Here is a 15,804-nt window from a genome sequence, read left to right as displayed (position 1 = left end):
TGGAGGATGGCAGCATACGGTGCAGCGCAGGCGAATGCTGATGTGGACTGGAGATGCCACATTATATTATAATGTCACCAGGCTGCGTGTCCCTGATTCTAATCCCCAAATTGATGGATTTTAGAGAATATGAAAGTGATTATAAAGTGATTAGAGTGATGGCTGAACACTTAGAGAAACATACGCTTTCAGGTATGGATGAGATTTCTGGTCACACCGGTGGCAGCCGCCGTATTAATGATGCAAGCCGCTTACTGGAAGGCCTAGAAAGGCGATGAAATTTGGCCGATAGCAGCGATTTTAATTCACCTCATTGGAGGCTTTTGTGTAATAACTGTTTTTTTGCTCCTCTTGGTAATCATTAGTTTATTAAATCTCTAAGATGTTGGTCTTTTCTTAAATTTTGCTATAGACATTTGAAAAGTTGACTTGTCTAGAAAATTCTGGTTTTTCACCAATCCGTCATCTAAAATCCTCTCGAAAGTTTTCACAACATCTGGAGTTTCTTCACAATAAATTGTATTCGAAACTGAATTTCTACATAAACGCCATCAAGTGTTAAAAATTTGCACTAGAGCTGCGATGTCAAACTCAGTTTCATTTTGGGCCATATCAAAAATCTGAATGTTCTTAAAGAGCCGGTTGTGCCAGAATGTTTTGATAAAACCCATTTAACTGCTAAAATATGAATAAACAGGATTTTATGACTGTTTTTGTGGCTTTTGTAATCAAAATCACATATTTTGTGGTGCTAATTTAGAAATATTGGCAAGGAATTTTTATATTGGCACTTATATATGATGTTAAATGTGACTTTTTATAACTTGCCGTATCAATCACAGACTATGGCTCAACATCAAGTAAGGCTGAGGCAGCAGTCAGTTAGACCCAACGAGGAAAATTTGCAGTGAAATCAGAAAAAAATGTGGGGATGTGTTAATTTTGTGTGAATTTCGAGGATTTGTGAAAAACTAGAGTCTTGTTTATATAATTTGGAGTCTAGAGGGCCAGATTTGGCCCCCGGACCTTGAGTTTGACACATGTGCACTAGAGTGACAAATTTCACAAGCTATGGTCACAAACGTCTTTGTTAAAAAAAACTGGGTGGCCACAGAGTGCTGCATTCAAATGAATTAAAAGTTGAGTGGAAGGAAAAAAGATGCACAAATCAAGTATTAAAGCAGTTTAATACCTTAGACTGCTACTGACTGTCTCCTTCCTTGGTGTCCTTTTTATTGGCTTTATCTAATGCATTAATTTTCCAAGAAACTGGATTATTATTCTCATTTGCTGCACGCCATGTGCATAAAAACAAAGAAATAAACTAAAAAAATGTGTTTAAGTTGGTTTCATTTCTCACCTGTGGTGTCGGTTTATCTGTGTGTGTTTTTGTTGTGCAGAGAAATAATATTTTGGTTTGATTTTTTTACTTTATTGAATTTTCGTAAGAAAAAGATGAGCGTTTCACGTTAAAGAGGCGTCGTGTGCCCCGCCTTTGCATGAGAAGCGCTATAAATCCTCTGCGTTTGACTGACGGCGCCGTTATGACGATCCCCCATCACCTCCGGGCGTCCAATCAGAAATCAGATCCAGGGTCCGTCCCTGACTCCCAGGTGAGCTAAATAGTCACACTTTAGCAGATTTCTGTCAGTCTGTTCCAGGAAACCTCTTGGGTTTATCGTTTGTTTATTTTATTTTATTTTAATTTTTTTTTAGCGTCACACTAAAATGGTTTTCAGGTCTCCGCTTGATTTTCTATCAGCCTCCCGGCTCCTCCTGCCCCACTTTGCCGACGGGCCGCCTCACCTGCCCCGCTCCCGGTCCCCAGAAGACCCCCCGGCGGCCGCCCATCCTCTGTCCCTCCCGGGACTCTGCTTCTCCGCCACGCAGATCGCCAGCGTGTGCGAGACCCTGGAGGAGACCGGGGACATCGAGCGGCTGGCCCGCTTCCTCTGGTCGCTGCCGGTCACCGCCGACGGCCGCGACTCCATCTCCGAGCACGAGTCCGTGCGGCGGGCGCGCGCCGTGGTCGCCTTCCACACGGGGAGCTTCCGCGAGCTGTACCGCATCCTGGAGACGCACCGCTTTACGCGCACCTCGCACGGGAAGCTGCAGGCCATGTGGCTGGAGGCTCACTACCGCGAGGCGGAGAAGCTGCGGGGCCGACCGCTCGGGCCCGTCGACAAGTACCGAGTCAGGAAGAAGTTCCCGTTACCGAGGACCATCTGGGACGGAGAGCAGAAGACGCACTGCTTCAAGGAACGCACCCGCGGGCTGCTGAGAGAGTGGTACCTGCAGGACCCGTACCCGAACCCGGGGAAGAAACGGGAGCTGGCTCACGCCACCGGACTGACACCGACCCAGGTTGGGAACTGGTTTAAAAACAGGAGGCAGAGGGATCGCGCGGCGGCGGCTAAAAACAGGTTGGCGACTTTATTTCTATTTCTTTAAATAAACAATCCTATTACTATGAGTCACGCAGATAAATGCAAACCATTTATAAATCACTGCAACTCCGAAGTCAATCGTTTTTCAGCCAAACTGGCCAAGGTGGTGCGTAAAGACGCCATTCGTGCGTAAAAACGCACATCCCTTCGATTTGTTTTAGCTGGATGAGAGTTACCGAGTTTATGAAGTAAAAGCTGCACTCAATACTGCAAAGTTTATTTTCTGTTACTATATCTCAGTTATAATATGCATAAATATTTAAACTCCGTGAGTTTTATCCAGTTACATTTTATTTCCTCATTAATCTCTCTTTAATGTGTTTTTTTTTTTTACTCGTCAGGTTGCAGCATCACCGCGTCTGCACAGATGGTTCCCGTCCACGGAGCGGAGGAGACTGCAGTCCAGATGGCAGCGCGGAGCGGGCAGACGGAGAAACTTTCCTCTCAGTGACGGACAGTGACTCAGACTTGGATGTCTGAAACTTTTGGTCAATATATATATATTTTTACAGGGATCTTTAGTGGACTGTGAGTGTGTGTCGAGGGGTAACAGAGAGAGAAGGAGCTACAGGGCCTTGTAAAGGTATTCATGCCCCTTAAACTTTTCACATTTGGCCACGTTTAAAACATAAACTAATATGTATTTTATTGAGATTTTACCTCCGCAGTGTTGATTTTCTTCGCGGTCTCTAACAGATTTTCTCTATGTTTACCTGCCTCTATCTTCTCATCAACTCTGACCAGCATCCATAGATGGAGCGCACCCCACCGCATGATGCTACCTCTTATCTCCACACAGGGGGATAACATTTTCAAGATTATTTATAATGTTAGCTTTAAGCCGAACATTTTTGTTCAAGTACATTTTTTTTTTTTTTTTGATTTGTAAGAAAATCGCAAGCCATTTAAAAATGTCTCTTGCTATACAAACACACTCAGAGTAAAACACATTAAAGGCTAGTGGTTATATTTTGGAGGAGTCTGGATACTTTTAGAAGACACTGCAATACGATCACTTTATGCCAGCCTAACCAGTAGAAGCACAGGTTGCATTAACATTTTTATGCTTCCTCTGTTTTCTGGCTGATAGTTCTTTCCAGAAAGATCTTATGACCTTTGACCACTTTCTGTTCCAACCACATCCAGTGATAATGGGTTCATCTGACAATCCAAATTAGAGCAGCACTGAGCAGAAAACCCCCCCCGCCTGCTGGTCTCCGTCTGCAGCAGCTGGAACTTTTTGGGCTGAAACCTGCTGGGGAGCCAGAACCTCATTTGGTGTAGTTTTCCTGAATGAAACTAGTTTTTAGAGACAACCTGGACCGACTGCTGTACAATCAACTACAATAACTAAACCCTACCTCCCTGTCTGCCTGTTTGCATTTTCAGCCTTTACCTTCAGGTTCTCTGTGCAGTTTGTGTGAAGCCATGCCACGGCCTACTCCATGTTCAATTTGATGCTGACAAAATGTTTTCAGTATTTTATATTAAATTTATTTAATTTTAAAAGGTCACTTGAATTCATTTGTTATGTATGTGAACAAATGTCTAATGTTCTTTTTTTTAATGAAAATTGTTTATTTGTTGAAAAGCAAAGATCATTTTTAAACGAGCATATTTTAAAATTTTTCAAGGTTCAACTTTTTTATTCAAAGTAAAAAAAAAACAGGAATACTCAGAAAATAAACCTGAAATATATTTAAAACAAGATTAAACAATCAAAATGAATGGCTCATTTATTTCTTGTAATTGTTTTTATTTTTTTGGCTTAATACACAAATATTTGTTTATTCAAAACAGGAAATGCAGATTCAGTATTTAATGATACACAACAGCATGCTAATTTGTAGTATTTTTTTTTATAAAATCATTGAGTAAAAACAAAAGAAACTGATGCAGTTGTGGGTTTTCTAAATTTTAAATGTGTGATTTTATTGAATAATTGTTTAGTTTTAACTACATATTTTCTGGAAAAGACAAAAACAGCATAATACACATAATCAATTTATAATGCTGGAATATTTAAAAGTTATATGGTGTTTACCCTAAAAAAGGAAAATTGTACCATAACTTTTGTTGTCTGTTTTGTGATTAGTTAAATTACCAGCAAATAATTTAAAAAATGTTCCTATTCTGCTATTTTGAGCATATAGAGAAAAGCAAAAAAGGACTATATTCATTATTATTATTGTTATTGTTATTATTATTATTATTATTATTATTATTATTATTATTATTATTAAGTATATTTATATTTTTGTGCCATGTAAAAAAATAGAGTTAAGTTGTTACCGTTTGGTTTTGTTTTTTTAAATTTCCAATCTGCTTTAAAAATCCAAAATCTTGTAAGAATACACTGCAGCGCCACCCAGTGGTAGGGGAAAATACCGAGCTTCTTTGTTACACAAAATATACTTTACACTGTTCCAACGTTGGAGTTATAATTTTTATTATTTAAATTTGAGTTTTCTCTGATTTGTACATTTTTAGTACAACGCTTTGATTAACAGCACTTAGTAATAATGATATTAACAACAACAACAATAATAATTACTGTTATATTAATATTTATAATCACTTTCTATCTTTTATTTTATTGTTTTTCTCACCAAAAGGTGAGATTTAAAAAGAAGACATGTTTAAGTGATGCAGTGCTGAATACACGTCTGGGTTTCGTCTTAATGTCCGAGGAGCAGTTGAACTCGGCAATTGGTGACGTCACAGAAAGTTTGCGTCATCATGTCTGCAATACAACCTTTTAGCCAGCAGGTGGCGCAGGTGACCGGTCATTATAGTGAAGATTGATGTTTCGAGGGAATAAATTGTGATTTTTATCAGACCCGTAGTTTCAAATTATGTACTGATTTGATAACGAACTAAAATAAACAAATTACTGACACGTTTAGAAACCTGATAAGAACATAAACATGAATATGTTACAGATGCCATTTTATGTACTTTAGGAGACATGGGTAAGATGGCAATTTTTTTCAGATTAGCTTAGTTTATTTTGGTTTTAATTCTTTGTTAAGGTATCAAAATAATATAATTATGCATTTCTGACAAATCTTAAACGTGGCTTATCATGTTCAAACCTTGCATACCAAAAAGAATACATTAACAATGTCTTAATGTACATTTAATTGGCTTAAGTTTAAGAAATATGGACATTTTATTAAATACATTTATATACAGGCTGTTATATTTTATTGAACAAAGGCATATGCATGATCACGCACAACACGTCGTATTTTTCCTTCAATAATAACCATCAGAGTATAACAGGTATAACTGGTGTGAATTAATGGTTTAGGTCAGCCAGTCCCGTGTAGTTAATGCAGTAACAGTTGAACGGGAAATAAGTATCTAAGTGGTTTTAAGAGTTGACAACTTAAAATTCAAAGTTAATAATTTCAAGTGTTATCATCTTTAACAGAAACATGTTTATTCATTAAACAGAACATGTATTGCACTAATATGTGATCATCTGTTTTCACATAGTCAGTTAGCTTGGATTCATTTTTCACGTACAAATGAAATAAATTAAAAACTAGATTATTACGTGATGCTCTGTATCTGTTATTAAGAAATACTTGATAATTTGGCACATTTAAGTTGTAAAAAAACAACAAAAGAGTAAATATTTAAGGAATTTATAGATAGATAGATAGATAGATAGATAGATAGATAGATAGATAGATAGATAGATAGATAGATAGATAGATAGATAGATAGATAGATAGATAGATAGATAGATAGATCGACCTGTTTGTGCTCTGACGTGTTTCTTCTGTGTGTGTATGTGTGTGTGCGCGCTCGCTCGCTCGCGTGCATGTGTGTGTGTGTGTGTGTGTGTGTGTGTGTGTGTGTGTGTGTGTGTGTGTGTGTGTGTGTGTGTGTGTGTGTGTGTGTGTGTGTGTGTGTGTGTGTGTGACCATGCATAAGGACAGACTGATTGACTGGCCCTCTCGTCTGTCTGGTAATGGCACGCGCCCTCACACAAACGCACGCGCGGGTGCACACACGCGCTCGCTCGACGCCTGCGGGTGAATTCCGCTCCAGCTCTCGCAGCGCCTCTTCCAAATGATCACGCACACGCCCGCGCACGCACACTCGCACGCACACACAAGGGGTTAGCAAGAGTCCGGCAGCGCGTGTGACGCGTTTTGCGCATTTCCTGCATTTCCGGTATGGCAAGCCAGTGTAACAATTATTCAAGCTGAATCCTAACTACATGGTTTCTTTTTACCATTATTGTTCCGCACTGGGGGAATTCGGGTGCAGCAGCGGCAGCAAGTTACATAAAAGCATGAATATTCAAACTAATCCAAAAAAGATACAAACCGAAGAAGCTGTACAGTAAGGGTAAGTTTACAATATAAGAAAAAAAATACTGTGCAGTTAATAAAAGAAAGTTGTCAAAAGATACAGTAGCTAGAAGGAGTTGATAGAGAAACAAATAACAGCATTCTTTGGTGCCACAATGTCAGGATTTAGTCAATGATTTAATGTCTTTTACTAAAATTGCATCACTACTTGTAAAACATGTCACAGATATTATAATTCAGTTCATTTTGATCAAAAGAGAAGATTTTTGATGTCAAGAGAGGCTTCATTTCAGTCAGGTTCATTTCTGTACCATACAAACTTATAGTCAAATGGTACAAAAGTGTAGAGTAAATCCAATACTAAGTAAATACAGGGCTGGTGTACCAATACCCATACTTTAAAATGTTGTTTTATTATCATTGAATAATATTTATTATGGATAATTATCATTTCAGTTATTTATGATTATTGTAAAGGCAGAAGTTACCAGATAATAATACTCAACTTGTTATCGATACAATTGATATTTAGATTGATAAACCCAGCTGATATACTCAAAATATACTTTTTGTTTTTAAGCTGCAGTACATAACTTTGATAAAAAAAAATATGTTTTGTACATATTTATTAAAATTGTCACCATGTCCTGAGAGTATGGTATGATAGTGATAATCTGTGAAAAGAAATCAAGATTCTCCACCTTTTGCAGTCTGCAAAAGTGCACCTTTTCTGGTTAAAAGCAACCAATCAGAGCCAGGAGGAAGGGTTTAATGTTGTCAGTCATGCTTGTGAATGCACTGCTAAATGTGCTAAGGGTGGATAAACAACTTACCGTTACAGGAAAACTGTGTATCTGCCGTTAACACTGGCAGTGCTAACTAGCATGAGCGTTAATGATAGGCTGATCTAGCTGCAGCATAGCAGAGAGCAAGAGGGAGTAGAGGGGAATGAGCAGTGCCACAAGGATTGGTGATTGACACTGCTAAGACCCCGCCTCCTTTCTCTGATTGGTTGTTTCTAGTTAGCACTGGGAGAACTGAGAGAAGGCAGAAGAGCCACATTTTTCCACAGATGACCTATCTCATACCATTCTGTGACAGCATAGTGATAATTTTAACAAATATGTTTAAAATAAACTTCTTTTTTTTAAAGTTACGTACAGCGGCTTTAACTTGGACTATATTGTGTCAACACATTATATGGTAAGTCAGCTTGCCATACCCGCTCACTGACGGCTTGGGAGAGAGAGGGGACGGGAAGCGAGGGTCGCGCGCAGGGACTGAAGGGAGGAAAAAAACGGATCGGGAGCGGAGCTCCGTGATGTGTCTGGGAGCTCCCGAACCCGAAAAACCGCCGCATAGAGCGGATTAAAACGCACTCTTTTTGACAGACTCAGCGCAAACACCCGCTGCGGTGGGAGATTGAAGCCTGGAGATTACCCCAGAGGAGGACCGAGCGAGCGAGCGAGCGAGCCGCGGCGGGGCTGGAAGCGGAGCAGCAATCCCGGATGGCTAGGCGCGGCTGCCCCCGCTCTCTCCCACCGTGACCCGGCGGAGACACTCACAGGACTGCCGCGGAGCTCCGTGTGAGGACAGTTACACCGCGTTTCCTCCGTTTCCAGCCGTTAAGCCCCGGCCTGTTTCCGCGGAAACGGGAATTTTGGGATCGAACATAAACAAACAACCGCTCGGGGTGGGTTCATCAGGCAGCCTCGGAGGGGAGTGAGTGTGCGGTAATAACTGCGTGTTTTCAGCCCGCTGGTGCTCCTTTATTGCGGGTATCGCGATGTTCTGACATGGCTGTGTCAGAGTGAAGGAACCAGCGGCATTATGGGATGTAGCAGGACTGTGCAGTGACCCCGCTCATTGGAAGGAAACATTCTGTGTGCGGGAGCGGGAACAGCCAGACCCAAACACACACACACGCACACACGCCCACTCACAATCACACACACACACGCACAGACTGCCATCTATTCTGTTAACACACACCTCATCAGCCCGCAGCCATGCCCGTCTTTAGTGGCCTGCTGAAGGTTCGGGTGGTTGAAGCAGTGGACCTGAAGCCCACCCCGTGGGCATTGCGTCACGCCGTGGGGAAGAGCGGCTCCTTCCTGTTGGACCCCTACCTGGCCTTGAACCTGGACCAGACCCGCCTGGGCCAGACCGCCACAAAAACCAAGACCAACAACCCGGCCTGGCACCAGGAGTTCTGCACCGAGGTCCGAGAGGGACGCTGTCTGGAGCTGTCGGTGTTCCACGATGCTCCCATCGGGTATGACGACTTCGTGGCCAACTGCACCATCAAGCTGGAGGACCTGCTGCAGAACGGAACCAGGCACTACGAAGACTGGGTATGTGCAGATGCATAACTTTAGTGCGTGTGTGTATGTGTGTGGCATGAATGCTACAGGTTTGCATGACTACACACTAACCCAAAAGGAACATCATGGTTTGCAACAAAACAAAAATACAACAGTGTCTACTTTATTTGCATAGTGGTTTGATGCATTGTGTTAAGTAGTGGAAAGTCTCCCCAGGTACACAATGTACATATGTTTTGAAAAAACTGCCACACCAATCTGCTGCAATGGCTTCCCTTTCCTTCCATCCAATTTTAATAAACCTCATAGCTGTTAGTAGACTATGTAAAACTGAGCAAGGGGATAATATTTAACAAATGATAAAGAATTGGTGAATAATATACAGCAATCTAGCTCTGAATTATGGCTGCAACTAACCATTATTATAGTCATCGATTATTCTATTGATTTTTTGGACGATTAATCAATTAATCCGATAATAAATTGGTGCATTCTGCAGATTTTTCACTTAGTCACTTGTTGTACAGCATTGGGAATTTATTACAAATAAGCAAATAAATAATTTAATTGTTTTTTAAAAATGAGAATAATAAGTAACAGCAATCCTTTAGGTACATTTGATCATTTGTAGCAAGAGACGAATTTGAAGCTAAAGAAATACTTTTTACAGAAACATTTGAAAAGCTCAGCCCTTTCTGCTTGACATAGCACCAATAGAGTGAGTTGGTCTGTTGATCATCTTTATGGATTAACCAATTAATAAATGATACTTAGATACTTAGTTGGAGATTTTTTCTACAGAATTTGATGCAAGTAAAGCTAAAACTATTCCACTTGAGGAGTATTGGGTAGAGCAACATAACAGACAAAGAAGTGGTTTTTTTTTTTTACTTAAATGCAAAATGTTAAAAATTTTTTGTATAGTTTTCATGTAAGTACTCTTCTGAGTTTGTTATTCTTTCAGGAGATTGCCTGTATTAAGTCTGTATACTCTCGTTGGCGATTAATTGATTAATAAGCGAGTCAATGATAATTGAAATAATCAAGTAATCACGATTAATTGTTTTCAGTTCTTGTTCTGTGAAAGGCTCAGAGGTTTGTTAGAGTATAGTAGTAAACAAACAACATCATAAACACTAAGGATCAGAGCAGACTGGTCGGAGTTATGGAGAAGCTAAAAGTAAGTTTAGGTTCAATCAGTCAGTCAATAAAAAACAACATTTGTTAAACAATTCGTTAAACATCTCACAGTGAACAGTTCAGTCCAATCATCTGAAAATAGAGACAGTACCCACTTTAAATGAGACAGCATTAATCAGAGAAGCATCCAAAAGGCCTCATGGTATCTCTGGAGGAGCTGCAGGAAACTGCTCAAAAACAATGTATGTACTCAGGAGGGTGAATTCATATCCATCCCACACTTTTAAGATTGTAATTAGTACAATATTTTCCCAAACCATGAGGCATTTTCCTTCCTACTTTATAGCTGTGCACTGCTTTGTGTTGGTGACGTCCAAACTAAATGTCTAATAATTAAAGTTTATCGCTGTAATGTGACAATTTGTGAGAAAGGCCCACATTCTCTGTCGTCACCTCTCAGACGTCTTTCTCTCGTTTTATCTTCTTATCAGTCTAAAAATCGATACCGAGCTCGCTCAAAAAGCACTGGCGCCATGGGCCCAGATGTTGCGCTTGTTCTTACACTTTTACAACCACAAGTGCAACATACAACCACCAGCTTTCTAATCTGCACCTGTGGAAATTTTGTAGTGCAGAATGGAGCCAGAGTGTGCGGCTTTAACAAGGCAAAAACCTTTAGTAATTGTAGGTAAATAAAAACGTATTTGCAGTTCTCATCAGAAAAGTGCATTTGTTTATTATTGCGTGTGATAGTAATTGGGGGTATAATAATGATAATTTCTAATATTGATTTTCTCTAATCCTTATCAGGTCAGGATTATACATACAGGCTCACATATAAAATTCACCAAATTCATGCAGGTTCCACCTCAGTCACATGCTGCTTAGCCATAAAATGCTTCCATCTTATCTTCTCATCAGAAAAGAGAAGAGAAGATGAGATGCACTTTTTGAATTGATTGGTTTCCTGTTGCAGACCTTGGTTAAAAGCAATACAAAAACACACCTTCAACATGGTGCTGCTTCCGCCAGTTTATAGCAAAGTTTAGCCTTGATGGATTGCAGGTACTCTTGAAGACAATTTGGGCCAGAAACTTTGATACAGCAAGGTTTCCCCCAGAAAACTTGCTAAGTCTGGTGGCTGGGCGCTTGGCAGTCATTCATCCAGCAGCCTGTCGTGTTTTTGAGTTAAAAAATGTTTAAAGTTGACAGGAAATGTGAAAACTTCACTCAATAATTATGTGTTATTGAAAGTTTGGAAATGAACACCAACTATAAAGTCTTAAAAATGCAAATATTTTAAAAAGACTTAAATAAATAAGCAATGCTAAGCCTGGTGGTAGCACAAGTAAAGCCTGGTGGCCCGCCAGGCTTATAATACAGTGGAGGGAAACCCTGGTTCAGTTCCAGCAATGCAATGATCCCAAACAAACATCAGATAAAGCAGGCTACTATTAAGCTTCCGTATTGACCTTGATACTTAATTTCATGTTCTCCTACTTAATCTTTTTATTGTGGCTTTAAGTTTAATGCATTTCCTGCATTTAAAAATGGAGAGCAGAAGTAGTTACTGGCTGTAGATCTGTCACCTATATATAGCTGGTCTGGATCTCTTTGTCTTCCCCTCTGCTGCAGAGTATTTTATGATGTGAAAAACAGTCAGGAAACTTTCAGTAAAACTGCCACAAGGCCTAAAATAAAGACTAATAAACCGTACCCAGTAGAAGTTCTGCTGGAAATGAGATAATCTGTGAAGGATACGTCTCTGTATCCTTAACTATCTACTGATAAAATGTGGTGAGAGCGTGTTATTACAAAAGTTACTGTGTCAAGCAAGCAACTTTTCAAAATACAAAAAAAAACGAAAAACAAACTAACAAGTCATTGTCATCAATCTATATGTGGCTAAGAGTTTTTTTAAATGTATTTTTACCCATGCTTTTAAGCTCCAAACTCAGATTTCAATAGTAATTATTTGCAAGATGCTGCTGAAAACCACTAGCCAGTGTAATCAGTTTTCTTCTCTTGAATCTTCCTGCTCGTTTTGCTTTCTGAACTTACAACATCCTTCGTCTGTACCTGCCTATACTGTACGTACAGGTCTGCTGCTGCCTGTCATTATGCAAGAGGCATGTCACACTCTGGATAAGTTGTTAGCCCATGCCAAGCCCCACAGATACAGGACTAACAACCGCACACACACTCACTCATAAGAGCAGTTTTGAGATGCCATTTAACCCAACAGCTGTATTTTTGGACTGTGAAGCCAGAGTACTCAGAGGGAACCCATGTATGCACAGGGAGAACATGCAAACTCCATGCAGAAAGACCCCAGACCAAGAATCAAACCCAAGGCTTTCTTGGTGCAAGACAACATTGCTAATAGTACACCACTCTGCAGCCTCTCTTATCATAGATATAAGAAACAAGTTATTGGATTTAAAATCTTGTCTTCTTAAAATCTTAAAAATGCTGCTTAATTGTTCTAGCAGTAACGTTTTAATAATTTTTCTACTATGTACTTTCTATCGTTGGATAAGACTAATGGGGATTTATTGGGGACCAATACTGCAACATTTGCTGCATTTTCAGCTGGTGCGGTTCACTTTCACACTGCACTGTGTCAAACTATCCCAACCCTTTGGGGGTCATCATCGCCTGTGATGATGCTGCACCAAGAACTACTAAAAGAAACTACATGAAAACCTCTGGAGAAGATGTACTTCTTCACAAAATGTAGACAAAAATGAAGCAGCATCAACATTTAGCAGCTGTGGGATTTCTCTTTTGTCTTTCATTAAAGCCACTAGCCATTTCTCCACTAGCCAAACTTGCACGTTGGTTTTGTACCCAGAATTCCCTGCAGTATGCACTGGTTTCTGGTCCGCTTGGCAGTCACATATGAAGTCAAACCGCATCAGCGTTCACTTCAACCGAACTGTGACGTAGGTTTTTAGGTGGACCAGAGTTCACATTTTTGGACTGCATCAAAATTTGATTGCGCATCCACACCTCCCCAAATGAACCACACTTTCTAGATAAATGAACTAGAGTTGATTGTATCATGACAATAATTTAATGTGAGGACAAAAATCATTCTACTGAATTGAAGTCAAATTAAAGTCTTTAGTAAGCCTTTTTTATGATGAAGTACTATGAAATCCTTATTATAATTTCTGTTTAAGGCTTTTAGAGGCAGCATGTCCACCTGAATGAGGCCTTTTGTTTGGGGAAAAAACAAAAGGGAAACCATTTACTATGTCAGCATACGTCAGTGTATATATAAATAGGCGCACACACTCGCACGCATCTCAACTCTCAGCCATCTAAAGTTAGGTCAGAGCATATGGATCACTCTGTTGATTGAGCACATCCTATTGATCTGCCAGCCGGCGCTTCAATACATCTGCATCAGAGCGACTGTGTCGCTCTGATGCAACTTCCCCTCCTCCCTGCATTACTCCATTACTCACCACTCGTGCCTGCCATTTCTCCCTCATCTTTTCTCCTCCCTCCCCAACAGGAAAAGGTCCTTCTCATCTTACACTTATCCCTTCTCCTCTTCTAACTATTATCTTCCTCCTTCCTGCCACTCGTGTGTGCCTGAGAATCCTCTTTTATCTACTTCCTCCTTATGCTCTTACCTTCTTTTGCTCTTCACTCTCCAAGTGGGGATGGGAAGGACTCAAGGAGGCAGATGATGGAGAGGTTTAGTAGCTTGTCTGAGTCAGATCAGTCAAGCTTTTCTTTTCAAATGTTTAAACATTTGTGCTAATAATAGAGAAGCTTTTTCTGTAGCTAAATTATTGCAAAGATAAATAACTGTAGGATTACATCAGCTCAATCCTGTAACCCGCTAGAGTTAACGTACCGTGCTTTCAAGTTATTTACACATAATTTTAAAATAACAACTGTTTCAAATTACTTTTATTTAAAACAAAAAGCAGCAATTATTTATAATGCTGCTAAAGTGTTAAAACCTATAATGTTTATAATAATCTTACCCATAATATGTCATACTGCCATGTATTTTTATAAGAAAAAATAACTTATGATATCTTTTTTGTTATTCTTCACTTACTGTCTCCTTAATATTGAATATTAACTTCCTAGGTCAGGTGTACCCAGACTGACTGATACATTCGTTGGGTGGGAACATCTTAGCTAATATCGCCTTGTGTTGGTTCATCAGTATTTATGTATGTGGTCATAACACTGGAGTACAGTCAGCACATAATGTCACAGCAGAGCAAATGGTTGTTTGGAGTCTGGTTGAGTGTATCATGCTTTCACATTCACTCTGAAAAATCAAAAGTACTTGCCCTGCGGTTGACCCTTTATGTAGCCAGAAAATCGTTGCACCTCAAAAGCTGGAATGAGGTGCTGTTTTAAGTGGGTTTTTCCACAGGTTGGCAGATTGACAAACAATGTAGTTGGTAACGGTCAATTTTAAAATTTTGCTATTTTAAGCAACTACATGATGATGACATCTTATTGGTGGAAAAAAGGGATGTTGTTTTTGATCTGCAGTTATGTGGAAAAAGGTTCCTTGATGTTAGAGGGCAGTGAGCAGATTGGTTCAAGATAATATCAAGGCAACAGTCCTTCAAACAACCACTTGTTACAGTTTGTTCAGAATACCACCTTTGAAGATCCAACATGCAAACTCTTGAAGGAATTTGACTTCAACAGCAGAAGACCACAATAGGTACTGCTTGTATTACCTGAAAACAGTAAACTCACACAGGTTTATCAACATATTAGAAAAATGTTGCCTGGTTTGATGAATCTTGATTTTAACTATGATATTCAGATGGTAGGGTTAGGGCCAGATCTTAGCACAGGTACATCCATCCTACGTTGTGGTAGTGTAATGGTGTAGGACACATTTTCTTGGTACATTTTGGGCTCCGTAGTACATAATCATTGTTTAAACACCACACAGTAACTGTAGTCCAGCCATCTTTTGATGTATCCTCACAGCAGATTAATACAACATGTCGTAAACTCAAATAATCTCAAACAATCACAGTGAATTCACAGTACTAAAGCAATAGGTGGTTCACTATCAAGGTGAACCTAAAAAAAAGTGGCCACTGGGTGTGCCAACAGCCTGCTTTTGTAAAATCTCACTCAAGAGACAGACTTCACTAATAAACAAGGAAGGAAGGAGGACACTGTGTAATGTTTGGTTGCAAAGAAGGACCCAAGTACAGAAAGTTTATGGATGAAAGAGATTTTAAGGATGGAAAAATAAAAGGAAGCTTACAAAGAACACCAGGAACAATGGAGAATAAAGAAGGTAAAACATGAAAAGCTGGGGTGCAATGGAAGGAGCCAGTGGGGGACAATGAAAACCAGGAATCTTAAATACAATCAGGGAAAGGTGGACATGATAAAAGAGCCAGAAGAGTTAATCTAAGGTAAGTAGAGTAGAATGGCAGACCGAAGAAGAGAAGCAAAGTGAATGAAATAGAAACTTGAACCAAATCTGAACAGTAACAGAAATGTAAAGAAAACGCACAACCAGTGAGAATAACTGAACTAACAAACGGGATAAACTAA

The 15,804-nt window shown here is 39.7% G+C and overlaps 2 protein-coding genes across 3 annotated transcripts in view; both read left to right on the top strand.

Annotated features, from left to right (window-relative positions):
* The first annotated feature begins 1,627 nt into the window (after window positions 1-1,627).
* LOC102236374 (homeobox protein SIX3) lies at window positions 1,628-4,028 on the top strand. Of its 2 annotated transcripts, XR_002753371.1 has the most exons (3): window positions 1,628-2,423; window positions 2,789-3,030; window positions 3,192-4,028. XR_002753371.1 is itself a non-coding variant. In XM_005794640.2 (2 exons), the coding sequence occupies exons 1-2, from the start codon at window positions 1,729-1,731 to the stop codon at window positions 2,925-2,927; spliced, it is 834 nt and encodes a 277-aa protein (XP_005794697.1). In that variant the 5' UTR covers window positions 1,628-1,728; the 3' UTR covers window positions 2,928-4,028. The 2 variants fall into 2 exon arrangements, 1 of the variants encoding a protein (XP_005794697.1); XM_005794640.2 differs by having other exon boundaries at window positions 2,789-4,028.
* A 4,756-nt stretch (window positions 4,029-8,784) lies between these two features.
* The window catches only part of prkce (protein kinase C epsilon), a 43,255-nt gene continuing 36,235 nt past the window's right edge, over window positions 8,785-15,804 (top strand). Inside the window, exon 1 of the mRNA XM_005794639.3 lies at window positions 8,785-9,129. Within this exon, the coding sequence (XP_005794696.1) occupies window positions 8,785-9,129 (345 nt within the window). The remainder of the gene's footprint in view (window positions 9,130-15,804) is intronic.

Source organism: Xiphophorus maculatus, chromosome 10 (genome assembly GCF_002775205.1).
Source record: "Xiphophorus maculatus strain JP 163 A chromosome 10, X_maculatus-5.0-male, whole genome shotgun sequence".
NCBI classification, from domain to species: Eukaryota; Metazoa; Chordata; class Actinopteri; order Cyprinodontiformes; family Poeciliidae; genus Xiphophorus; species Xiphophorus maculatus.
This window is presented reverse-complemented; position numbering and strand designations above follow the sequence as displayed.

What these genes read in the sequence shown, in the direction of transcription:
- LOC102236374 (XM_005794640.2), top strand. Translation starts at nt 1,729, where the DNA reads ATGGTTTTCAGGTCTCCGCTTGATTTTCTATCAGCCTCCCGGCTCCTC. An exon ending in GCGGCGGCGGCTAAAAACAG is followed by an intron (nt 2,424 to 2,788) that starts GTTGGCGACTTT and finishes TTTACTCGTCAG; the next exon opens with GTTGCAGCATCACCGCGTCT.